Source organism: Globicephala melas, chromosome 7, assembly GCF_963455315.2.
Source record: "Globicephala melas chromosome 7, mGloMel1.2, whole genome shotgun sequence".
Lineage (NCBI taxonomy): Eukaryota > Metazoa > Chordata > Mammalia > Artiodactyla > Delphinidae > Globicephala > Globicephala melas.
In genome coordinates, this window is record NC_083320.1 from 46887571 (window position 1) to 46914632 (window position 27062).

The 27062-nt window shown below is 38.3% G+C and overlaps 2 protein-coding genes across 4 annotated transcripts in view; both read right to left on the reverse strand.

Annotated features, from left to right (window-relative positions):
• FAM171B (family with sequence similarity 171 member B) overlaps positions 1 to 8000 on the reverse strand; it is a 66032-nt gene extending 58032 nt beyond the window's left edge. The window contains exon 1 of one of the 2 annotated variants that reach the window (XM_030850162.2): positions 7502 to 8000. In XM_030850162.2, the coding sequence (XP_030706022.1) occupies positions 7502 to 7721 (220 nt within the window). In that variant the 5' untranslated portion in view covers positions 7722 to 8000. Of the gene's footprint in view, positions 1 to 6647; positions 6735 to 7501 lie in introns of those variants that run through there. The other variant, XM_060302167.1, reaches the window with a different exon arrangement.
• A 9513-nt stretch (positions 8001 to 17513) lies between these two features.
• ITGAV (integrin subunit alpha V) overlaps positions 17514 to 27062 on the reverse strand; it is an 86646-nt gene continuing 77097 nt past the window's right edge. For both annotated transcript variants that reach the window (XM_030850173.3, XM_030850182.3), the window contains exons 26-30: positions 26457 to 26570; positions 22529 to 22642; positions 22320 to 22427; positions 21573 to 21695; positions 17514 to 21315 (exon numbers count right to left, since the gene is read on the reverse strand). In XM_030850173.3, coding sequence (XP_030706033.1) covers positions 21220 to 21315; positions 21573 to 21695; positions 22320 to 22427; positions 22529 to 22642; positions 26457 to 26570 — 555 coding nt within the window. In that variant the 3' untranslated portion in view covers positions 17514 to 21219. The remainder of the gene's footprint in view (positions 21316 to 21572; positions 21696 to 22319; positions 22428 to 22528; positions 22643 to 26456; positions 26571 to 27062) is intronic.

Below are 27062 nucleotides of genomic sequence, written 5' to 3' on the forward strand. Positions count from 1 at the left end.
TACTTATTTTATGAGGAGAAGTAATTTGTTTTTAAATGCAAATATTTGGAATACACCAATTCATTTAAAAGTAAGTGACCAGATAGATTTTTTTTTAACTTCAGGCACACAACATGAATTAATCATAATCTGTGCTTCATGACACACTTATTGATCCATGCATGGTTCATTTTACTTAGTAAAATAATTAAATAAGTCGTACTATACCCATTATCCTTGGTGACATTTTTCCCCTTACGCAAAAAGTGTGGCCTCCCTCTACTTCATTTTTACAGTAAATGGATATTCTTTTGGTAATCCTGTCTCAGTCACCCAGACATTATAAACAAATCCTACTCATACAAATATGAAAACATTAGCAGCATGTTTCAAGTTTTGAAGAAACATAATCCATTTAACTATATAGAGCCATATTTTGACAGCTTAATTTCTATCATTTTCAAAAACACTGGCAGTTGGGGGCAGGGGTGGGAAACAGGCAAGGGTGGAATGGGTCACAAAATCCAGGACCTTTGCAGCTTCTATTCAACTCCTGGTTATAGTTAACCCATTAGAAAAAACAAATTATCCATCTACCCATGCTGTTTCTGTTTGTGTCACATTCCTATTACAAAAAAGTGGCAGAACAGGTAGGTGTGAATAAAACCATGGACACTGGTCTTATTTTATTTTAGAAAGAACAATGAATATGGAATTCTACAACATCCCTGGAGCACTTACCCCCGAGGTAAGCCAAAGGCCTTACAGCATGAGCCCCAGGTGAGGCTGGACATTTCTACGAGTTTCCAATTGATCAAGTGGTCACTGAAAGCCCAACTAGTATTTAGGTCCACAGATATGAACTGCTAATGGCTTAGCTATATATGTGTTCTAAATTTTAGCAGAGCTAACAAGTGAACTAAAACTATATAGTTTCTAAGTGCTGTTTCTCTAGGAATAGGAACAAAACTAAACTAAGTACAATAACTGATAATACTGGCAAATGTTTAATTTTAAATTAGACCCTCGTGTCATGATATAGAAACCTACTTGAGAAAAAAAACCACATTAAATAACAATTGAAATCTCTGTCACATATAAATAAAATTAATTTTAAATCTTGGTTTTTGTGCAAGACACAGAAACTGAACATGGAGAAATTAACAGGCATTATCAACTCAAGGCTTCAGAGAAGCCCAAGACGTTGCTGAGACATTTTACAGTCTAGGTTCACTAGGTCACAGATTTGACACGTTATTAACATGGAAAGCAATTGCCATTTCCTTGACACCCTCTACCCTACATGAAAGGGCACCCAGAAACCATTCCTCATTTCAGGCCCAAGTGAACTGGCCTAATTATACTCCAAGACATTATCAACAAGTAGTTAAGAATACTGCCTAGTCCTCATAACATAGACAGTCATAAAAAAAAAAATTTAAGGGCTTCCCTGGTGGCGCAGTGGTTGAGAGTCCGCCTGCCGATGCAGGGGACACGGGTTCGTGCCCTGGTCCGGGAAGATCCCACGTGCCGCGGAGCGGCTGGGCCCGTGAGCCATGGCCGCTGAGCCTGCGCGTCCGGAGCCTGTGCTCCGCAACGGGAGAGGCCACAACAGTGAGAGGCCCGCGTACCGAAAAAAAAAAAAAAAAAAATTTAAGAGGCACAGAATCTGATATGTCTTGGACAGATGGATTGTGCTTACACAAAAGGGCAATTAAAGAGACATCTCCAAACAGAATCTTCAAAGCAAACAGAAGCTGTTTTCTTAAGCCTATGATGTATTTCACTACAATGCATAGCTTTCATAGTTTTAGAATTTTCCAGGTAACTATTCCAAAGCATACTTTTTATCAATAGCAGATGGAAAATATTATGTCCATTTCCTAGCTAAGGCAACTTGTAGGAAAGGAAATTAAGACACATTACACTAAGCCAGGTCAATGAATGACAACAATACTGCAGCTAGTACCTAGTCAGAATGCTGAAAGAGAATTAAGTTCAATATTTATATACTTAGGGGGAAGAGTTCTGTTTCAGAAAAATATTTGGTTGTTTCTGTTCAGGCACATTAAGAACACTGAAAAACCACCACTAAAACAAACTGGACTGAAATTCAACACAATGGCATGTGTTTTTCCACCTGTAATCAACACCAAGAAATAGCTCCCTTTGGTTATTAAAATCCTGGAAAGAAATCATAATTACCCCATCTGGGAATACGGCCTTCAAAGCATGAGTACTTTAGATAAAACAGCCAATGTCTAGTACCACTCTATTGATTTTCAAATTCCTTGAACGGAAAAAAACTAAACAAATGCTTTCATGGATAGGAGATTTTCAATCAGGTTTGCTTAAATCAAAGTTTAAATCAAGTTATTTGAATTTAATAAAAAGTATACAGTAATACTCTCTACTGAATTTCAGTATTTTTAAATTTTGTTAAGTAGGTCCCAGCTACATAGAATATGAAAAAAATCTTTAACTTTAAAAGTACAAGAATGTAGCAGCTTCATTTACAATAGCTAAAACTGGAAATAACCCAAATATCCATCAGAAGTGATAAACCAAACTGCAGTAATTGATACAATGGAATACTGCTCAGCAGTAAAAAGGAATAAACTACTGAACATCCATGCAACAACATGGATGAAACCTATGGAAATTAGACTGAGCCGAAGAAGCTAGACACAAAAAAGTACATGCTATATGGTTCTATTTTATGAAGGTCTAGAAAACACAAAATTAATCAGTGACGAAAACAATCAGAACAGTTGTCAATGGGTCAGGAGCAAAGATTGCCTGGGGGCTTGAGGGAACTTTCTAAGGTGATATAAATGTTCTATATCTTGATATGGTAATGGTTACAAAGGTATATCCATTTGTCAAGAGAATACAGTTTATGTTAATACCAGAATCTGAAGTATGGACATCCATTAAGTAGCTTTTACAGCTTTTTTTCATTTTATGACTTTTGATATTTTTAAACCAATACTTACAAAATGTATATAATCATAAGCTCACTTGAAAATTACTTTTGAATATTTTTGTAAGGCAAACATAGAGTGATAATAAAATTCTAACATCAATTAAAAGATATATATTTTGGGCTTCCCTGGTGGCGCAGTGGTTGAGAGTCCGCCTGCCGATGCAGGGGACACGGGTTCGTGCCCCGGTCCGGGAAGATCCCACATGCCACGGAGCGGCTGGGCCCGTGAGCCATGGCCACTGAGCCTGCGCATCCGGACGGCAACGGGAGAGGCCACAACAGTGAGAGGCCCACGTACCGCAAAAAAAAAAAAAAAATATATATATATATATTTTTTTTACTATTTAAAAATATATATATATAATGTGGCAACTCTGTAAATCAAACACCACTTTCCCCACCCAATAAACTATAGTTTATTGTTAAAAAAAAAAAAGGAGTACAGTTTAGGTACGTACATTTTAATGTATGTAAATTTTACCTCCCCGCTCCCCCCAAAAATCCCACATAATGGAAATGGATGGAGGTGTGAGTGAAATAGTCACAGCAGAATTTGATCATTGTTAAAGCTGGGTAATGGGTATGGGCTGTTTTTAATACTATCCTGTTTACTTTCTATATATTTGACGTTTTCCAAGGTAAAAGGTTTAAAAATATAGATCAGTGAAACGTACAATCAAAAATGTTTATACTGTGAAAATATATCCCTCAAGAGGCTTTCTCTGTATTCAGAAGACTTTTATAAAAATCCACGGAGATCCCCAGTGTCTGTGCTTCGCATGGAGAATTTGAAATGGAGCTTGTTATTTTCTCCAGCTCCCCTTGCCCCCATCCCCAGCATGCCTCCCATCTAATGGGCCATCAGACTGAATATGATATGGTTGTCTCCGCTACCACCAACCCCCAAATTAATTCTTCCCTCATCCCTCGAATATTTATTTCTAACAAATACTGGTGCAGATGGAGAAATCAGAGCTGCTGCAGACACCGGAGAAAACAGATCTCAACCTTAGTCTTTATTCTCATTACTCTCTGAGGATGGTGTTTTAGAAGTTAGTGAGAAAATGAAAATTTACTTTTTTTACATCCTGATTTTTTAAAATCTCATATTCAACTTCTTTTAAGCTCACTTTCTTATTTCTCAGCAATATGAAGAGACATAAATTTTCAAAATAATAAAATCCAGGGTAACCAGAGTCAGCAGTCAGTTTCTCTACTATGGACTTATGAGGCTCAATCATGTATCAGTCACTAAACAAGTCTTATTAGTTTTCTAAATATTGCCTGAGAAAAGTCCTATAGCTTTTCACAAAACATGTCCAAAGAATCAGAAGCACCACACAGAGGCAAAGAATGAATTAAAGCTCAGTCAGAGCTATTTAAAGGTACGTTAATACCCTCCTAGAGCTATTGAAAGGTATGTTAATACCTATAAGAGGATTATAAGTGCACCTGGGTAAAGAATCTTCTTGACAGAACCTAAAAAGTGGACTTAAGTATTGTATCTAGCAGTTCTCTGTAGTGAACACAAGATAAACACTGAAATTAGCTAAAATTAAAAGTCCAAAATATATATACTTTATAACCTCCACTTACAAATATTTCTACCTAACATTTCTTTATGTTTATATGACCCTGCTAAATTCCAATGAAGAATTTCACAAGATGTGAAATAACAAAACACTCATAAAGTAAAGGAGATCCTTGATGCCAGCATTTTTGTTCATTCATTCATTCATTCAAAAATATGTGTTCCTACGAGTAGCAAGTGCTCTTCTAGGTGCTAGAAATATATGTAATAATTCAATGTAATAACGAACAAAGCAAAGTTCATGCCCTCAGAGAGTTTACATTCTAGTAAGGGGAGACAGGCTTACAAGAAGGGCTGAGGATAGTAAGTGCCATGGAGGAGAATCAGTAGGAAAGAGCATGCAGATGGCTATTTAATACAGCTGTTAGGAAAGGCTTCTGTTAGCGTGACTGGAGCAAACCTGAAGAATCGAAGGTCCAGAATTCCAGGCAGAGAAAATGACAAGTGCAAAGGCCCCACACCACAGCCCACTTGCAAACTGAAGAAACAAAGAGCCAGTGTGGCCCCAGCGCTGAATTAGTGTCAGAGCTGAGGGAGATGGGAGTGAGAGGGCCGCAGAGGATCTCAGCCTTTGTGGGCCATTTTCAGGGTCTGGGCATCTAGTGTGAGGGAGATGGGAAGCTATTGGAGGGCTGTGAGCAGAAATGATCCTATTTAATGTTTTTAAAAAGATCACTAGGAAAAAAAAAAATCACTAGGGCTTCCCTGGTGGCGCAGTGGTTGAGAGTCAGCCTGCCGATGCAGGGGACACGGGTTCGTGCCCCGGTCCGGGAAGATCCCACATGCCGCGAAGCCGCTGGGCCCGTGAGCCATGGCTGCTGAGCCTGTGCGTCCGGAGCTTGTGCTCGGCAACGGGAGAGGCCACAACAGTGAGAGGCCCGCGTACCGCGCAAAAAAAAAAAAAAAAAAAAAGATCACTAACTGTGTGAGGAGAACAGACAGAGGAGCAAAGGTTGAAGCAGGAAGACCAGTTCAACCTAGAGATCACAATGTGCTCAGAGGAACATTTTAAGTTCATTTGTTTATAGGTTATGTTTCATTATACAACCCAAATACTCCTGAAACTAAAACAGCAGTCAATTGAATTGCTCTCTTGTTTGCCACTGGCTTGGAGGGTTAGAGTTTTTGAGGGAAATGCAAGAGTCATCTTATGTTACTTTTCAGGCTGTAGTTTGATCTGTTGGCTAATGGTTCCTTTACCTCCATTAATAGGTAAATAAGATAAAAACTGCTAGTTTCCCCCAAAATAACCCTTTTCAAAAATATTACATCACAAATATCAGAAAACAAATATTTTCACACGTACACTGGATACAGATGTTTCTCATATTATTTCCGTTATTCGTAACCTTCATCACAACCTATCTATATGGTAGTAGCCAAAACCCATTTAACTAATATTCCTGAAAGACGATAAATCGAAATAAAAATATACTGCAAATCATAAAATCCATCACCACTCTGACTTCTGTTTCATCATTTATGAAATCCCTCCCATAATGAAGACAGGCTCTCGATCACTCTCCTATCTCTCATTTCCTTAAGTTTACCCAACAGCATATCTAATCGCTGCCTCGCCCGTACCCTGTGGTTAGCACTTTCAGTTATAAAAAGCCAGGTAGGAAAACCACCACACACAGCACATCTTTCAGGAGTTTCAGCCACGCTCAAGTGTTATTAAATGGTTTGAGAGGGTGTCAGAAACACATGCTTTCCGGCACACTTTGGTGATTTCATCCTACGCTCAGAGCACTCTGATAAATTAAATCATTCTGGCTGTGTCAGGAATCGCAGCTGGTGTACCTGAGTATTGCTCTTTGATGATGAGCAAACAGTACAAAATAAGATACCGAACCCTACTCTTTAAAATCTCATTTTCGGCATCTCGTATAACGTTACTAGGCAGGATTTTAAAGCGAAAACAAATGTTATAATTCACTTTGGTTTTGCAGAAACCTAAGCCCACTTGCCAAAAAAAACTGATGGCTTTTTTTCTTTCCAAAGAGCAGGCAGCTTCTACAGTAGGGAAGGGGACTGGGGTTGGGGGGTAGGGAGAAGCTATTAATATGGATAATCCAGCTTTTTGCTTACCGGCGTAGCTTTAATGGAGGGGAACCAGGCAGGAACTGAGGGACTGTTACAGCCACGTATACCAAAAGGGCTTTCCTCACCCTCAGCTGAATAGTGTGGAGAATCTGCCTCATTACCTTCTACTAACAAGTAAGGAGATTCCCCTCTCTGGGGGCAGGCTTTGCTGTACTAACATCCGCTACAGACTTCACCTCATCCAGCCCCCTCTCCTTTTCCCTTTCCTTCAGCCACAAGCTCCTATTTCTTTTTTGGTTTGTTTCATCTTATTATACTGAAGGCATTCTTGCAAACTGCCTTCAACCATTCCCGGGATAAGAAGAGACAGAAATAAATAATAAAATAAATTAAGATTTCTTTTCTCCAGAGCTAAATTTAAATATATAGGCGGAGTGAGATGGTGAAAAGGGGTGTGTGGGTGTCTACTGCAAGATTTTTCAGTCTCTAGGAGAGAAAAGGATAAAGAACAGAAGGCTAAAAGGATTTGAGAAGTGTGTGTGTGTGTGTGTGTGTGTGTGTGTGTGTGTGTGTGTGTGCGCGTACAATCATTCCCAGGGCGGAGGGAAAAATTCAGGAAGGGAAGGAGAAGAAAAAAATCAATCCAGGCACTCACTCCCATCCCTCCCGACCCCTCCCCACCTCACTGCAGTGCTCTGCGCTTCCCAGAAAGCTCACCACCCAAAGGGCAGATTCCCAAAACCAAAGCAGAGCCCGAATCCGGGTCACGCAGGCAGGCGTTTAGGGGGGTGGGGTGGGGGGTGTAGAGGCAGGCAATGGGAAACCATCTGGCTAGGGAAGCGGCGAGGAGGCCAGCAAGACCAGAGGAGGAAAGGCAGGGCCGGGCTGCCGGGACCTACCGGGAGCAGTGACGGTAGAGGATGCCCCGGGCACCTCTGGCCTCTCCTCCTCAGCTTCCTCCCGCTGCCGTTGCTGCTGCTGCTGCTGCTGCTGGATGAGGCTGAGGTCGGAGCGGCTGAGCTCAGCTCTGGCGGCCGCGGGGACCAGCCTCGCCTTCAGCAGCACCGCGGCCAGGCCGAGGAGCAGGGTGCAAGGGACGCGCCGGCTGAGCCTCGCCATGGCCGAGAGCCAGAGGGCCGCGGCGGCATATTGCGGCGGAGGTCCGGGCGGCGGCGGCGGGCGCCAGGGCTGCGGGCTCTGGCAGCGCCCGCCCGCTCGGTCCCCTCGCTCGGTCTGCCTCGCACACCCTCACCAGAAGGAGGAGGCTGTGGCGGCGGAGACGCCGGGGGAGGAGGAGGAGGGGGAAGTTAGCATCCTCGCGCACGTGACGCGCGGGGCGGGGTGGGGCGAGCCCCACGCCCGGCGCCGCGTCTACGCTCTCACCCCGGGCTCAGCTGCTCCGGACGCGCGCGCTCGGCGGGGTGCTGGGGCGCAGTGCTGGTGGTGGCTTCCTAGGATAAAAGAAAAAGGACAGCCTTTCTGGGGGCTGGTAGACCTTCAGATCCTCTAGCCCCTACCGAGACACCGGGAAATTTTGCAGAAAGTGGAATAAAATTCCCTCCACCTGACCGCAAAGTAGAAGAGAAGGTGGTGTATTGATTACGCTCCCACAACACTTAACGCAGCACCAGCGGATCAAAAAGCCAGGATCTCTTAACCATGTGGGCTTTGGGGCATCACAGCCATCACTGGTTAGCTAGAAATTAAACTGCGTCTCTCCAGATTTTGATTAAATTCCTCTTTCTGCCCAAATTGGAATTTCTTTCTATATCGTAAAATATTCTTAATTACGTTTTGTCTAATATAATCTATACTTTTCATTTGCTCAAAAAATATTTTTCTAAATGCCTGCTAGGTGCTTACCACGTGCCAGTATTTAGTCCGGTGCTTGGAATAACCAACATACAATCCCTAAGTTCTAGGAGCTCATTACCTGTTAGGACAGAGGAACATATAAACAAATTATAATCCAGGGTGGTGCCTGCCACTGGAGAAACACTACAGCATGCAGAGATTGCACTGAATTGGAAGAAATTAACAATGTGGTATATGGATGGGGGCTATGAAACACTAGGAAAGGTGGGGTTTAAAGAAGAATAAGAGTTCCACACATAGGTGGGTGTAACCAGGTCATCTAAAAAGTGTAGCTGTCTGTGTGTGTGTATGTGTATGCCCGTGCACACGCACCTAGAGGTGTGTAACAGCACAGTGTGCTTGGAAAATTGTCAGCAATGATTGTGACAGAGTGACAGTGTTTTAGATTGAAAAGGAGAGTGGAGATCAGGTCATTAAAAAAATAATAGCAGGGACTTTCCTGGTGCCACAGTGGTTAAGAATCTCCCTGCCAATGCAGGGGACACGGGCTCGGGCCCTGGTCCAGGAAGATCCCATATGCCGCGGAGCAAATAAGCCCGTGTGCCACAACTACTGAGCCAGCAGGCCACAACTACTAAAGCCTGCACACCTGGAGCCGGTGCTCCGCAACAAGAGAAGCCACCCAATGAGAAGCCCACGCACCGCAACGAAGAGTAGCTCCCACTCTCTGCAACTAGAGAAAGCCCGTGCACAGCAACGAAGACCCAACGCAGCCAAAAATAAATAAAATTAAAAAAAAAATAACGGCAAACACTTCTATAATACTTACAGTGCCCAGGCACTGTTCAAGCACTTTATATACATTAACTCCTGTAATAACCTTGGATGCTATATAAGGAAACTGAAATTTACATTGCAAGTGATTATGAAATAGTGAAAGAAATTAATCAGGGAAGGGACTTGCTACCAGTCTGTGTTTTCACTTTGCTATCGGTATGGAAGAGGAAGAGGGATAGATTGGCGGAGAGGAGGCCAGTTTAGTGGTGTCTGCAAAAGCCAGTGAGGAGATACCAAAGTCTTGTGAGACCAGAAAGGAGAAAAAAGGAGTGGGAGATTCAGTATGTAGGGCTAGAATCAGCAAAAATGGTTGATTGTTTGGGTGAGGAAGAGAAAAGGAGAAAGATGGGCATGTCTAGTATGACACTTAAATTGCCAGATTGAGATCTTGGGTGGCTGCTTATGACATTATCAAGATTAGCTGGTACTACTGACTACAGAATAAGTGATAAGCCATGGCTTGTTCAGTTGTAGTCTCTTTGTATTTGGAATGTCTGTGGGACATCTCATAATATATGTAAAATGTGATAGTGACATCACATCCTTTACCATCATGGTTGATTCAGATGATTTGACTGATTGGACAGTCCCTTTCCACACTCACCACTCTTCTGTGTGTTCGTCCCAATGTTTCCAACATGCTGGAAAAGAACAATTTCTCACTAGTGGAAAGTTATTCTTTGGTCAAGGATGTGAAACTAGTGCCTATATAACCATAACTATATAGTTATAACTATAACTAATAATAATAATAGGCATTTTACATACATTATCTTGTATCCTCAAAGCAGTCCTACAAATTAGCTCTCATTATTCTGTTTAGCAAATGGAAACACTGAAGATCAGAGAGGCAACTGTCTTGCCCAAGGCTACACTAATAAGAAGTGACTTTACCTTTCAGCATTGTTTGAAACTTTCGCCATGAGCTTGCATTGTTTTTTAGTGATTTTTAGATGAAAATAAACTACATAATATGGGCTACATAATTTTTTGAAGAGAGATGCCAAAGTGAGGTCCCTCACACAAAACACCACTATTCCATCATGGCTTTGCCTCACCTGTGTGAGCAGGAATTATGGGGGGGGGGGAGGCTGAATGCAGAGAGTCTTCATTAGTTTCATCAAGCTGTTTTTGTTGCATTTTCCTCCAATTTACCTCTGCTCCTGGAGAGAAGAAAGGAGAAAATGGAAATGGCTCCAGAATCCTGACTGGCAGATCAGAAGGAAAGGAATGCTGCCAGGATTTCTGTCATCCTGCCTTACGGTGGCCAAGTCATCTTTAATATATTAGAAGCTGACCTTCCAGAGGCAAAGTTGCTGATTTCACAGCCCTCAGTGGAGGGTAGACGTGAAATTCTTCAATACTACAGACTGTTTAAAGAAATAAGCTTTGCTAATCAAGATGGGTTTTAGATGGTTTTTAACTGCTCCATTACTCATATAGTTTATGCTTAATTTCTGTGCAATATACAAAAGCCATATTATTGGATGCAATCAGGGCTAGTAGTTGGTGAATCAAAAAAGCAGGTCAAGAGACAAAAAAATCAATATATTTTAAATATATTTTATGCTGCTTATTTTATCTTAAAATAGGCAAATATATATTCATTTACCAATCTTTTGACGTAGGGCCAATAATTTTTTTTAAATCTAACCACATCCTAGGGTTTGAAGTAGTAAACCACAATTACAATGCATTGCTATTATTAATTGCAGTTTTCGATTAAGTGGAAGGAGTTCTTAAAAACTCTTGACAAACAATTCGAATGCCAAATCCTTCTATTTTCAATTTTTCCCCAATTTTACCATTTTCTCACCCACTTAGTATTAAACTTAGTTTTCATAGAAAAATATACTTCATTTAAATTTATATTTCATCCATACCTTATAACACATAGAACTGCCAAAAACAACTGTGTAAACAAACATAACTGACTTTCGGCACAGACACAGACCAACTGGTGGGGGCAAAACCAAGCAGATGTTCAGGAAAGGGTATCCTGCTAATTTCATGTACTTTACATGTCAGCCAGTGTGTTTTACAAAGGAATGGAAGATGCCGGTTGATCTAGGAAGTTATTTTCAGGTTCCTAATCCATGGTACTGTTCATGCTTAATACAATGTAATCATTAATGTTAGAATGTCTTCATTTTTATAAATATACTGCAAGAGCCATCGGAAAGCAGATTGTAATACCATACGTATATAATAATTCTTCCCTGCTTAAGATCTACTGGTACCTCCTCATTGCTCTTAGCATAACGTCCAAAATCCCCAACAGATTTACAAAGCCCTTCACAATATATCCTCTGACTATGCAGGCTCACCTTTTAATATTTCCTACATAAACACAGAGATGGTGGTTGGTGGGGGGAGGGAAGGGAAGGGAAAGGAAGGATTTCTTTTATTCCCTTGAACTAGACTTATTTAGGTTGCACATACTGATTTCCTCGCCTGGAACTCTACTCTCTCATCTCTAACTGACAGGCTCCCACAGAGCCTCAAGGTTAGTTTAGGTATTACTTCCTCTAGGGTACTTTCCCTGACACCCTTGGCTTTGATTAGGAGCCCTTGCTATGAACTTTCATGACCCTTGTATTTCCCCTTAGGACTCTGTTACTTAAAGTGGATATTTTCTTGCCTGTATCCTCACCAGTGTAGGCTCCACAAGGGTCAGGGCCATCACGTTCACAGCTGTATCCCCAGCTCCTGCCACAATGCCCAACAGTGGTTGTCTGATTACTTGGTTGATTAAATCAACAAATCGATTTTAAAGCGGCAGAACTGTTAGTTAATGGAGAAGAGCCCGGAGTCAGACAGCTCTGGTATCCACCCCTCACAGCTATGTGATTTACAGAAGATTCTCGGGCTCAGTTTTCTCAACTGTATAGTGGGAGAAATAACAGAGCCTAAAGGAGATAACAAAATAAGATAACATATAAATACTTAGAGCTTCTTGCTATAGGAACTGTTCAGTAAATGTCAGCCATTACTTCTTTTATTAATGTTATGTAGTATTGTTCTGTTTCATTTGTATATTTTTATAATGTATATAAAATTTTATACGTAATCAATTCTTATTTTTCTTGTTATATTTTATATAGTCACTGCAAACACTCAATTAGCAAATACTGAACCATTGTTCCTAGAGGAACAGAGTGAGTTAGATTTAATAACATATTAAACATATTAGATATATATTTATGTAAGGGGTAAGAACGTTTACCTTTTTGGAAATATGATTTGCAAGGTTTAGTAACTGACTGTTTCCTTAAATTATGACTCTTCCTCCAACACTGCTGCCTTCATTTGATAGTGAGCCATTTAATTTGAGTTTGAAAACCAAAGGACTAACTGTTAAAGAGGGTTGCACAAAGTTCAAATTTGTATTTCTTTGACTAAGAACCATTTATCCGGGTAGGGTTATCCATAGAGATAGGGACAGTTTGGGATTATTAACCAAAGTGGGTCATATGGTTCAAATAGTCACTAAACTCTGGGTTTAGAGGTCCTTCTCAGGTACAGGCATGTAAATCATTAAGACTCTCTGGGGTCAGCATGCATGGATTACCTGCTGTGCAATTTTATCCATGGCATTTCAGGTACTTTCCACCCTCACCCCCAACAAGGTTGCTCCAAATATGGTGGCTCGGTAGAAGAGTTCATTAGGCACTAAGGCTAGGATGGCCCAATGTGTAGAGGGAAGTGATGGAGGCAGCTCAAACTAGATTAAAAGGCTCAAGCCAGAGTTTACTTCAAGACCAGATCTAGATTTTCAAAAGCTTGGATTGTTTCAGGGACAAGACTGTTGAGGGCCTATGTGCCAAGCCCTCTGACCCCACTCTTGTGTGTCTTGACCTTAACTATCTAAATTCATTAAATAGATATGAATCTTTAAAAAAGAGAACCCAGGAAGCCAGGACTTTATGATTTGGGAACTTTTCAACATATCCAGATTGCAGAAGATGCTAAAATTAAGAGATTTATATATTTAGAGAGTTTGCTCTAGAAAGAACACAGAGACTGTACAAACATTTGCTAATATCTCAGAAGTTTTTCTTTGAAGAGATTAAGTGTGTGACTCATAGATTCTCCTCACACAACCCAACAGAAGCCAAAAATAGAGATGAGATTATTTAGGAAAGCTCTGTGGAGTAGCCTCTAGTCTAATGGAGTGAAATATCCTTGACATACACAGGCGATCCGTAAGGTTCCTGTGAATTTTATATCAGCAGAAACACTGCCAGCTTAGTCTAAAGGGATAGTGTACAAAATGAAAAAGCATACTGAACCCACACAGTCTTATCAGTAGGAAGAAAATGATAACAATACTCAGCTGTAAACATTTGCTACATTTCATGAGGGGAGAAACGATGACTCATAAGGTGAAGCCATGAGCCACAGAGTTTGAGAACCACATAGTTTGAAACCACAGAAATTCATAGACTTTGAAACCAAATATAGATTGCTCAGCTGGATTTTGGAATTGCTTGGGACCAGTGACTTCTTTTATTTTCCTTCTATTTCTTCCCTTTTTTAAACCAGAATGTCTATAATTGTTATCATATGCTTGTCTTACTGTGATATGTTGGGAGCAGAAAACTTGTTTCTTTAGTTTCACATGTTCACATAAAGAGACAAATTGTACCCCTGGATGGATCATACCCAAGCCTTGCCCATAATTTAGATGATGAGATTTGGGACATTTGAGCTGCTGAGATTAAGAAGTCGTTTTGGACTTTGAGTTGATGTTGCAGTGGTTTGACTTTGGGGGACTTTAGGAATGGGTTGAATGTATTTTGCTTGTGAGATTGATGTGAATCTTTGAGGGCCAGACCATGGACCGTGGTAGACATAATAATGCCCTCCAAAAGATGTTCATGATCTAATGCCGGATTCCGTGAATATGTTACCTATCATGGCAAAGAGACTGCAATAATTTAAAACTAATTCACTATCCAAGGCATGAGGTCACCAGCCTCATGCAATGACCAAGTCTGCGTGGATCTAGGAAAGGATATGGAGTAGATAAAGTTAAGAACTGGGGGCTTCCCTGGTGGCGCAGTGGTTGAGAGTCCGCCTGCTGATGCAGGGGACGCGGGTTCATGCCCCGGTCCGGGAAGATCCCACATGCTGCGGAACGGCTGGGCCTGTGAGCCATGGCCGCTGAGCCTGCGTGTCCGGAGCCTGTGCTCCGCAACGGGAGAGGCCACAACAGTGAGAGTCCCGCGTACCGCCAAAAAAAAAAGTTAAGAACTGGATTTGGAGAATTAGAGGTGAGAAGAGGGAACTATTTCTGTACAGTGTGTAAACCAGATTCTCAGCTCTGTTATTAAATCACTCCTATACTGCCGCTATTTTAGGGTTCCCTTGAGAGGCTAGGACTGTTCAGTGGGAATATGGTAAAATTAGTTTCTGTTCTGTCATCTCTATTACTTGGTAATCACTGAATACCTACCTGTGTAGTGATTGAGAAAAGAAACTTCAGGTTCAATTTTTGCTAGTAATTTAGTACCACATGATAGTGAAGTGCTTCGCTCTGGTTTAGTAGTAAAGGTTCGTCAGAAAGTCAAAACTGGCATTACTAAGAAGTAGGAAATTTGCTTATTCTTTAATAAACTCTTCCCTTTTATTTCCTCACTAAGGTGTACTGAAAAATTCAAAATCATTCACTTGTCTGCCAATCAGGTGATGATATTTCTGAATTTTAAAGGGGTTTATGTCACTTACAATCTCAAAAAAGAACTTTAACTGCACTGTTGAAAGATGAGAAAATTTATAAGCCACCAGAACTTTCTTGCTTTCTATGGTAAACTTACCATGACCCTATCCAAAATCAAGAATCACTTCTATTACTCAAGTGGAGAGCATAATTCTCCAAATTAAATACTGCTACATTTGTACATTACTTAGTGCTTTTTTGTGAATAACTTTGTAGCAAGTAATTAATATTCTGACTACAAGATTGACTAAAAAGTAATCCCTAAAGATTCCATTTCAACATTCTAATATCTGAGAAATGATGTAGAAGAACTTTGAGAATTACTTTGAAAAAAAATTAGGTTAATAATATGAAGGTAAGTTACTGTGTGAAGTTCAAAATCTAAGTCCTCCTTCTATTAAAACAACACCAATTTATGTATTTGCTATGCTTCAGGAAGTGAGGTTGACAAGGAAAGTGAACCTGAGTGTAAAAGCGAACCTAACTATATAACTCTCTAGGCAATTCAGGACAGTTTAGAAAATGAGTAAAAATATTCCGGTTGACCCTTGAACACAGGGGTAAGGGGCTACGACTCTGCGAAAATCAAGTATAATTTACAGTCAGTGCTCTGTATCTGTGGTTCCTCCATATCCAAAGTTCCACATTTGGGGATTCAACCAACCAAGGATCAGGCAGTACAACAGTATTTACTATTGAAAATATCTATGTATAGGTGGAACCATGCAGTTCAAATCCTGTTGCTCAAGAGTCAACTGTAATCGGAAAAGCACTGGTGGTACATCAATTGATATTCAGGCATCCCAACCTATCCCCTAGATAGTAACAAATCTATTTTATAAACTGTGACTAGTAGTTCAGGCAGTGTTGCACAGCAGAATGCATAACGTACTAGGTGTTTGAATATGCAAGCTTTAGTCCCAATCCTGCCGGTAACTTCTTTAGACAAGTAATGAACCCTCTGGGCATGGTTAACAGTACGAAGGGAGTGAGGTAACTCCTTCCAACGTGTGCTTTTTAACAATCTGACCATGACCTGCATAGATGGTGTTATCTGCAATTGTCCTGTTTAGGGTTTGTTGAGCTTCCAGAATTGCAGGTTGCTCTTTCTGATGATATTTGGAAACTTTTTGGCTTCGAATATTTTGTCTGTCCCATTTTTCTCTCTCCTAAGACTCCTTTTGCACCTAGATTTGTCCCACAGATCACTGTTTTTTTGTTTGTTTTTTGGGTTTTTTTGCCATCTGTGCTTCAGTTTGGGTAAGTCCTATTGATCTATCTCTAAGTTCATTGATCCTTTCCTTTGTCCTACCCAATCTACTTGTAATCCCCCTCCAATGAATTTCTGACTTGATATATTTTTTCAGTCTAAAGATTTCCACTTGAGTCTCTTTTGTTAGTTTCCAAACCTCTCTTGAAATGCCTGTCTTTTCATCCATAATGTTCATGTGTTCCTATAGACTCTTTAACATATTTATCATAGTTATTTAATGTCATACCTGCTAAATTGTTTGTGGGTCTGTTTCTATTGACTATTTCTTCTCAAAGCCAAGCATCACATTTTCCTTTCTTCCCATTTACACACACACACGACCTTATGAATGATACACTGCAGTCTTTTGGTTGTGTTACCTTCCTCTGAAAGTAACTCCCTTTATGAGCAGACAATTAAATTTCAGGTGGGTCACCTTAAACTTGTGGAAGCTTGGTTTCATGCTTTGTTAGGGTGGGACACTGGTTTTACCCTTTATCCTAGGGTGAATCAATCAATCTTGGGATGTAGTATTTATTCCCAAGGAATAGATCCTCTGGGGTTTCAATGGAAAGACTGGGGGTGTTTCCAAGGCTCTGTCACTGGGTAAGACTTGAACTACAGTCTCTTGTTTCTCCTGCATTGGACAGAAGCTGGAATAACTGCTCAGTTCTTTCAAACTTCCATCTGCTGTTTTCCTTTTGGGGCCTCACTAGAGCAGAGTCAGGGTCAGCCAAGGCTTTGAGGGGAAAATGTTCCCCTTTCCCACAATGTGGCTTCTCCCTCCCCCCATCCCTCAATTTCTAGCCATGATGGCAGTCCCATCATTCTAGGAAATGAGGGGGCACTTTTCTGCTTGCATTCCATCCACACAACAGAGAGTAAACTCAGGGAAAAGTGTGGTTCCCTTCCTTGAGACCAATTCCCTCCAGTTTCTGCCTGCTTTTAGTATCTGCAGTGTCTTTAAAAGTTTCTTTTTTGCTTCTTATTCCTCATTTCATTCATTGTTATCTGATACAAGCTACTTTGCCATTACTGAAATTGGAAGCCCCTTTAAAATTTTAAATGTCTATGATACTATGATTTGTAATTGGTGTATTTTAACATTAGTTTCCTTTTGCTCTGTTTGTGACACCTTTTTTCAAATAACTAACACTCTTAAGAATGTGGACTTTTAAAGAGGTATGTCACCTCTTTGAGGTCATCCTTTTAGTGCACTACTGCTAGCTCATGTGATTAAAAAACAAAACAACATAATAGAAGGAAAACATAAAGTCCTTGCACATAAGTGGCACCATATGCTCAAGTTTATTGAACAGACACAAGTTACACACTGGAGACTAATAAGCAGAACACTGTACCAGTTTTCACTAACTCAAATCAAGTTAGCAAATGACAAATTTTAGAAGACAGTCATTTTATGTCTCACCCAATGTGGGTGATCACAAGAGAGCTAAATAAAGAAAATTACTTTCTATGTTACTTAGGTAGGAAATTAATTGATATACACAGCTTCCAAGTTACTTTAAGATATTGCAAAGTGTTTCAAAACTAGTGGGGAATAGTTCATGTCCAGCCTGAAATAAAGTATAAAATGGACCTTTTAGGGGTAAATAACTTCATTCGTATATCCATCTCAGAATCATTCCTTCTTGCTAACAAAAATACTAATAAATCTCCATTTAGATTAGGTTTACTAAGTTAATAATGACTTTGAAATATCTAGGTTTGGTTACATTGTTATATTGCACTTGAGAAGAATGACAAGAAAAATCAAAGATTCAGTACCTCTCCCAAGAAATTCATTATACATCAGAAATTACAATGAAATACAAGCATATATGCATGCTACATGTCCATAGGTTCATCGTTCAAACTAGCCTACCAACAGGTTAAAAGAAATACTCTCCAAAACACTGAGTATTAAGTCATTTCATTCACCATTTTGGATCCTATATTCAATTTTCAAATTTTATATTTTTTTCTTATTAATCAAACTATCACATATACAAGCTATCCAAGAGCACTAACACAGTGACACTGAGATAAGCAACAGTCATACACAAGTATTCCACGAATGACTTATTCTTTGCCAAGCTCAACACTACATTCTGTAACACAGGAACATCAATCAACTTACAGTTGTTTGCCTTATAAAAAACCAGCAGATCTATTTATTATATACTATACTTTTGCCACATACATCTCTCTTAGGGTCATGATTCACTATGAAAAATCTTTCACATCCTCTTGAGGAAGCCAGTATAGTCTCTAATACTTGAATTTTCTCTTTATATAAAGTATCAATGAGAATTGACTATGACTAAGTAGTTTCATAACAGGTAGAACTGTGGCACTAATATTTTGATTGTTTTACAATTCAGTGTTAAGAACTTAATCAGAATTACAATAATCACCAATTACAAGAAAAAGGTAAAGGGAAGAAGAGGAAAGCGCCTCCCTCACACAAATATTTCTCAAAATATCAAGTCTGAAATAAATGCCTATTTAAGGAATCAACAACAGCATCAATATTTCTTACCAATATCAAATATTTTAAATATTCTCAACCCCAACCATGTGTATTTTCTTAAACTGAATCAGATTATAAGAATTTTACACTCAAAATGGCTTTCAATTCTCAATAAATCACAAACACAGCAGTGATTATTTTTTGACATTTTATCTAAAACATTCACATGCTACTTTAGGGTAAAAAGAAACTCAACATTTCCCAAATATTTTCCTCAAGGACTAGGTTTTTAAATTATACTCCTACCATATTTTTGTACAGATATAAATCTTCATTTTTCTTAAAGAAAATACTATTGCTTTAAACTACATTCCATAAGAGCAATTTAAAGCATCATGTTAATTTCCACGACAACACCCTTCAATCTCCTCCAGTCTCAGGCTCTCCCAACTGAGCTATTTTGGCTCCTCCTTCAATCTCTGGTAGAAGATTATACCTTGAGATAAGAGGCCATAAAAGCAATAGACTGTGCAAAATCAAACAGTAACATTTTTTTAGAAGAGTGACTTTCTATCCAAAAGATAGTTTCAGGAATGACTGCTATTAGGTGGGAAAACAGGTAAGGTGAACATTGTTCTAGACCAATTCAGTGACTGTCTGGTGGCAGGCCCTAGGATAAAAATATTTTTTTCTTAAAAAACTTTAAATTTATTGGTAATAAAAATACTTACTGCATATGACTACGATCTTTTGAGCTACTAATAAAACCTATATTACAACACCTATTAATTTTAAAAATCACTAAAGCTAAATATAGGGTCTTGTCAACGTTCTAACTTGTATAACTCACCTACATATGCCTCTGTTTTATGAATATATTCTAGCGTAGGTACTTGTTAGGGAGTTATAACACAAGACATGGCAAGATAAATTTCAATTATTTTTAAAACATAGAAAAATATTCAGTTATTTAAGTGAAATATTTATCATTGCCTAATGAAGACAGTAGTTAAAAAGCTATCAAACTCTCAATTTCTAATGTACAACATGATGTAATTGCACAAAAATAGGTATAACTAATAGTCATCCCCAGGCCTGGAGGAACTGTGAATAATTCACATATTCCTCTAGAAGATTCATCACCCTACGGACTTATAAAACTACAACTTGCCACCTGTGCAGCTTTTATTTAAAAATCCTAGAAAAGTAATTTATATTAATAAAACCTAAAAGAGTTTAAAAAGGTTTCCAATAACTTGAATTGCTTATAAAATAACCTCTAAGAAGTCATTTTGATAGCTGAGACTGGTTTTACATGTTACACCTGGCTTCAACTGAGGTAATATCCATCTGAGCAGTACTACGCTATTGCTAGAAGTAAACCAGTGAGCTACTTTAAGAATTTCAATTCCAAGCATTTCTTGCAGGGTTGGGAGGTTGAGTGCAGGTTCCTCTAAGTTGTAAAGATTCCTCATTGATCTTGACACATTCTCAGTAACAGTTTTGGAAATGGAAGGAAAAATACATATATAGGAGGAAAATAAATTAATCCCAACTAAAAACTCTTGCTTTAATCTAAGAACAAACTATTAATAAGCAACTCTGTCAAAGAACTACAAATATAGTCTTTTAATTTAAATGCTCCTTTTTCTTTTTTTTTGTATTGTATTGTATATAGCCAGACTAATGCAATGGAATAAATGTACTTTGGAAATGATTTCCAACTCCATATGGCTTCAAGCATCATGATGTTTAGCAGAAATTAAATGACTACACAAAAGAGGCATTTTTGATTATAAAACTAATTTTCAGTATAAGTTGACTTAAAGGATTTGAAATAGAACTTAAACTTATACAAAATAAAATGTAATCAAATAGACTGTGGATAAAAATATAAATAAAAATTTAATAGCATGTATTCAATTTTCAGATTAAAACAAAAAACTGTACCTTTGCTATCACAGCAAAGAGTTTTGATGGGATCATGCATTTTTCTTTTTTAAAAGTTCTACCATATAGGTAATATTAAAATCCAAGTTTATGCAGTTATAAAGTTAGCTTGAAAACTCAACTGTAGTGTAATGTGTATTAACAGTAAGTATCTCTACAAAAGATGTGGATCCTAAGGTCCAAATTTGGATTGCTTTAAAACAACAAAAACAACAACAAACAAAATCCAACATACAAAATCAGAAACAATAATTGTAGGAGGTACTATTTTAGATAAAGTGGTAACTCAGGCACTACCTGTCTTATGTACATTGAAGAAGATCTATCCTTAAAATGTTATTATTTAAATACCTAAAAATACAAGTCAGTGGATGTGTATTAAATGTATGTCTGAACTTAATTATAATGAAAAGGTTGACAAATATTGCTCTCACTTTGTGGTTAATACCAATGGGTACCATCAGCAGTAGAGTCTTGGAACTTTATTCCTCATGAAGGAAATTTAAAAACCTATATTGAAGTTGGTACTTCTAATGGGACAGGATGTAGCACAACTTAAAAATCACAGTTAAGTTTCTGAGTTTCCTTCACCATTTTCATGAGGTTGAAGCTGTTCCCTTTCTTGTTCTTCTTGAGGTGGCCGGACACGTTTAAAGAAGCCCATCTGCCAGTTGAAAAAAAAAACACCTCACATTACTGCACATCACTGAAGAATACTGAAAGCATTCTGAGTGACCATATTATGACCAAGAAAATTTAAATGGCACTTAGTTGAATTTTTCTTCCTTCAAATGATAAGGACTGCTCATCATGCATCATCATTAAAGGTCCCTTTCTTCTTTCCCTCCCTTCTTTTGCTCCCTTCCTTCTCCTTTTCTTCTGCTTCCCCTCCCTCCCTCTCTTCCTAAGTCCATCACTTACCCTGTACATTACAAATACCAAAACAGCCAGTAACAACAATCCTGCTAGAACTGCTAAAATGATCACCCACACAGGTACAGGCATGGGTGCTGGCTGAATGCCCCAGGTGACATTAGTGGTAACCTGTTGGGGGAAAAAGTTCTTGAGTTTTGAAAATAGTTCACTGAATCATTCAACAAATATCTGAATGTCTACTATATTTTATGTCAATGTTACTCACATTATTTTCTTTTCTAGTACATGATAATTTATGATTACACATTTGGTATCAATAGCATACACACACACACACACACACACACACACACACGAAACTCTCAACAGGTTAACCTCTGACTGACTCTGAAATGATTTTTAAATAATCCAACCCAGTTTACGATGTGTTGGTCCCATTTTAATCCTCAAATTAAAGATTTATAAAATGCCCTCACTTAACTGCAGTTAATTTCCAACTTTCTAACTCTGTGGGGAGAAATTCCCAAAATTTTCCCTCATGAAATTTATTGATGCTAAGTAGCTTACAAAGGACAAGATGCTAAAGTAAAAGGTCTACCTTTAATAATTCTGGGATGGGGGGGAGGAAAATAGTAATATTAAACTAGTTTATACTAGGTTATAATCCATTCAAATAACTCAAGTTACTTTAAATTATCAAAATAATTAACTGCCATTATTTAAAATACAATAAAAATATCTATGGTATTGAACTGAGTGCATTTATTCCATTTCCCCAAATCAATGACTTACCAATGTGGAGTTGAAGATGTCCTCAATTAGAAGGTTCTTATATGGAAACTCTATAACATTAAATGAAGCAGACGACTTCAGAGAATATGAATGATTCTGGTTTTCCTTCTATATGGGAATAACAATAAAATGATTTTCTATATGTCAGGCCTTTTTTATTTCTTTGAAAAAATGGATAAGTTCGCTGAATGCTGCATCTGCCCACTTACATTCATAAAGGTCTCAGTCCACAGCAGAGACTTTACATACAGGATTGCACTCTTTCCTCTGTCTAGTCGCCCCACCTGGCAGACGATCTTCAAGCATTCAGCAATTCCACAACCCTGCCAAAAAATTACTTACTTAAAAGAAAAGATCATTCTATCATCTCTTCAACATATGAAAAGCAGACAATTGACTTGTTTTATGTGAAGGCTAAAGAGATGATCTAGATTCTTTTGCCTTAATAGCAGTAACATTTAAAATGAGTAGGCTAACAGTTGAATCTATGAATGCTTCTTGTTATGAAGGGGTTGGTTTTAATGTGATTTGTTATGGAAGGATAAGTGCTATAATATTAAAATATTTATTGTTATAGCTAGAACTCAACATTCTTTAGGCAAACCCAGAGCATGGTGATTTTAGTAAGACATGAAAATCAGATCACAATAGGCCTGTGGAAAAGAAAAAGAAACAGAGTGAATCTTTAATAGCTATTCCACATCAGACCTGTAGAAATCAAGTGGCATGAGTGTTTTTATCAGTAACCTGAAGGCAGACAGTCAAAAGTAATAAATATTCACCACCTTCTACGTGCTGGTCAAACTGCATTAGACATGTCATATGCATATACCTCACAACAGTGTTATCCAGTAAGTGACACCTCCAGTTGATGAATAGGAATAGAAGTGAACTCCCTTGACCTGGTAAAGGGCATCTATGAAAAGCCCACAGCTAACATCATACTTACTGGTGAAAGAATGGATGCTTTTCCCCTAAGATCAGGAACTGGACAACAGTGCCCACTCATGACACTTCTATTCTACATTGTTCAGAAGGTTCTAGCCAGTGCAATGAAGCAAGAAAAAAATTAAATAAACGGTATCCAGATTGGAAAGAAAGAAGTAAAGCTATCTCTATTCAAAGATGATAGAATCTTACTTACAGAAAACTTTAAAGAATCCACAATAAAACTATTAAAGCTAATAAACAAGTACAGAAAAGGTACAGAATACAAGATCAGTATACAAATATGAATTGGTTTTCTATACATTAGCAATGAAAAATATGAAAATGAATTTAAATAAAACAATTCTATTTTAAATAGCATTTAACAAGAATAAAATATGTAACTAAGGAAGTGCACAACTTGTGCACTGAAAACTACAAAATATTTTTGAAAGAAATTAAAGAAGACCTAAATAAACAGAAGACAGCTCATGTTCAAGGACTGAAAGACTTAATATTAAGATGGCAATATTACCAAAATGATAGATCCAATAAAATTGCTATCAAAATTCCAAAAAAAAAAAATTCCAACTACCATTTTTGTAGAAATGGAAAAGCTAATCCTAAAATTCATATGGAATTGCCAGGAACCCCAACTAGCCAAAACAATTTTGAAAAAGATGAAAACACTGCAGGGCTCACACTCCCCAATTTCAAAACTTACTGCAGAAGGACAACAATCAAAAAAATTAGGATGCATGTATAGATCAATGGAATAGAATTGAGAGTCCAGAAACAAACTCATACATTCACAGTCAATTCATTTTCAACAAGGGAGCCAAGACCATTTAAAGGGAAGAGACAGGTCTTTCCAACAAATGATGCAGGGAGAACTAGAAAACCACATGCAAAAGAATGAATCTGGGCCTCTACTTCACACCATATACAGAAATTAACTCTATATGGATCAGAGATATAAAAGTAAGAGCTAAAAGTATAAAACTTAGAAAACCAGGGACTTCCCTGGTGGTCCAGTAGTTAAGACTCCATACTCCCAACAGGGGGCCTGGGGTTTGATCTCTGGTCAGGGAACTAGAGCCCGCATGCCATAACTAAAGATCCTGCATGCCACAACTAAAGATCCCACATGGCACAACTAAAAGATCCTGCATGCAGCAATGAAGATCCCGCACGCAGCAACGAAGATCCCGCGTGCACAACTAAGACCCGGCCTAGCCAAATAAATAAATAAATATTTTTTTTAAAAAAAACAACAACAACAACTTAGAAAAACAGAAAACTTGTGTGTAAATCTCCAGGACTTTGGGTTAGGCGATGGTTTTTAAAATATGAGAGTAAAAATATAAGCAACACAAGGAGAGATAGACTTGAGAAAAGAAATTTGGACTTCTTTAAATTTAAAACCTTTTTTCCATCAACAAATACTATCAAGAAAGTAAAAAAGACAACTTACAGAATGAAAGAAAATATGTGCAGTAACAGCTCTGATAAGTGTAGTATCCAGAATATATAAAGAACTCCTCATGACTCAACAACAAAAGGCAAACGACCCAATTTAAATATGGGCAAAAGGTTTGAATAGAGATTTTTCTAAAGAAGATATACAAATGAAAAGTTGCTCAGCATCATTAGTCATTAGGGAAATCCAAATAAAACTACAATGAGATGCTACTTCACTCCGATGAGGATGACTACAAAAAAAACCCCAGGCTTTGCAGTCTCTGGTTTTCTCTCTGAGTTAGACAGGAAGACACTGGAGTGACATGACCTGACCTACTTTTAAAAGGATCATTATGGCTTCTATGTGGCAAATAGAATGTCGTGGTGACAGGGGCAGGAATATGGAGTCCAACTGGAGGTTTGGCAATAGTTCAAGTGAGAGAGGAAGGTGGTCTAGGTTAGGTCGTGGTAGTGGTAGAGACGGCAAGAAGGGGCCACATTCTGGCTATTTTGAAAGTAGATAATGATAGAATTTGCTGATATGTAGGATTATGAAGTTTGAGAGAAAGAGGAGAGTCAAGCCCCATGCCAAAGTTTGGGACAGAGAACAGAGTTGATATTTACTAAAATGAGGAACACCATAGAAAGATCAGAGTTGAGAAAACTCAAGGATATGTTCTTAGAATTAAGTTTAAGATTCCTATTAAATATTTAAGAGGAGTTCCAGAGGATAATGGAGTCTGGAGTTCAATGCAGAGGATCGGGTTGGAAATATTAATCAAAGTCATCTACATAGAAGTGGTACTTACCAGCCATACGAATGATTAAGATCATCTCATATGGCACTGTCAGATAGAACCTTCTACAATGACAGAAATCATCAGTGTGGAGATACCTGTGCTTCCCGAAGTGGTAGCCACTAGCCACATGTGGCTACTGAACACTTGAAATGTAGCTGGTGTCTACAACACTGGACTGCACAGATCTAATGAATGACTGTAGGTGGAGCAGACAAGAACTCTGAGATCTGAGCCCTGGAATACTCTCTAGAGCTTAAAGGTCTGGAAATGGAGATTGAGACAAAGTAGCCAGTTGTGCTAGGTGGACAACCAAGAGAGTAGTGCCCAAGAAGTGAGAGAGGAGTGTTTCACAAAAGAGGAAGTGATTAACTGTGCCAAAAAGTCACTGTGCAGTTGAACTGAATGAGAACTAAGAAGAACCATGGCATCTGGAGATGTGAAAGTAACTGGTGATCACTAATGAACATAAACACTATACCAGGTTCTCTGTTAGTTGATGGTTTGCAGATCTGTTAAATTTTAAAAACTTAAGTGACAAACCTCTTTATAACATTATAGTCATTAGATAGGCTGACTCAGCAAAAGTTGATCATAATGCTAATTATTCTTATATTTCTGTTGAGCCCTTCTGTTTTTTTCTGCAATATTGAACATAAGTTTCAAAGATTAGGGTGAGACTGAGAAAGAGGTCAGTTAAAGGAGTGCAGTCAGAGAAATAAGTTAGAACATAAAATATTTTTATTAGTAATCTACACAAAGACAGATCATTTGAAGAAAATGTGGCATTAATTCAATTAGGAACAAGGAAAGTAAGAGAAGTGAATGGTATAAAAATATACGGAGTTCTTTCCAGCACAGCTGTTGTTACTTTTGAAATGTTCTTTGGTATCAGTTCTATAATCACATATTTTAAAATATTTAAAGGGCTTGTTGTTGAAATGCCACTTACCAAAGTGTGCACATCTCCTTCACTGAGGGTGAGATCCCGCTTAGTGATGAGATGGTTCCGGTCACCTTGCCCACCAATTGTGTCATTCTTTTCAGTTGTTTGCGAATTTGAGATCTAGGATTACATGAATAAACTGGTGGTAAATAACAATGGAAAATATTTTGCACTGACACTTTGGCATAAACTGTTATACATGATTAAAATATAGTGACTAAAAATTTGGTATGACAGAAAATTCACCACTTAATATATGGCTAAAACTAAGCAAAGGAAATAAAGATTAGAGTCCTTAATATGCGGGAAAAAAATTACCTCTACCTAGCCATCATTTTCTCCCCTTGCATAGCTAGAGGGGAAACTGATAAAATACTTAGAAACAGCTTGAAATTTCACAGTGTACATCTGTGATGTATGTCAATCATGAGTATACATTTTTTGCTTTGTTTTCTTAACTTTCCTTACTCTGACCTGTGGATAGCTTCTTATCCAAACATATGTGCTAGGATGGAGAAGACTATATCCAAATAGAATTCCATAAAATGACATTTTTCTAGGTCAAGTCAAAAGAGCCAAGAGTAAAATGTTATATCTTATCCCCAAGACAAA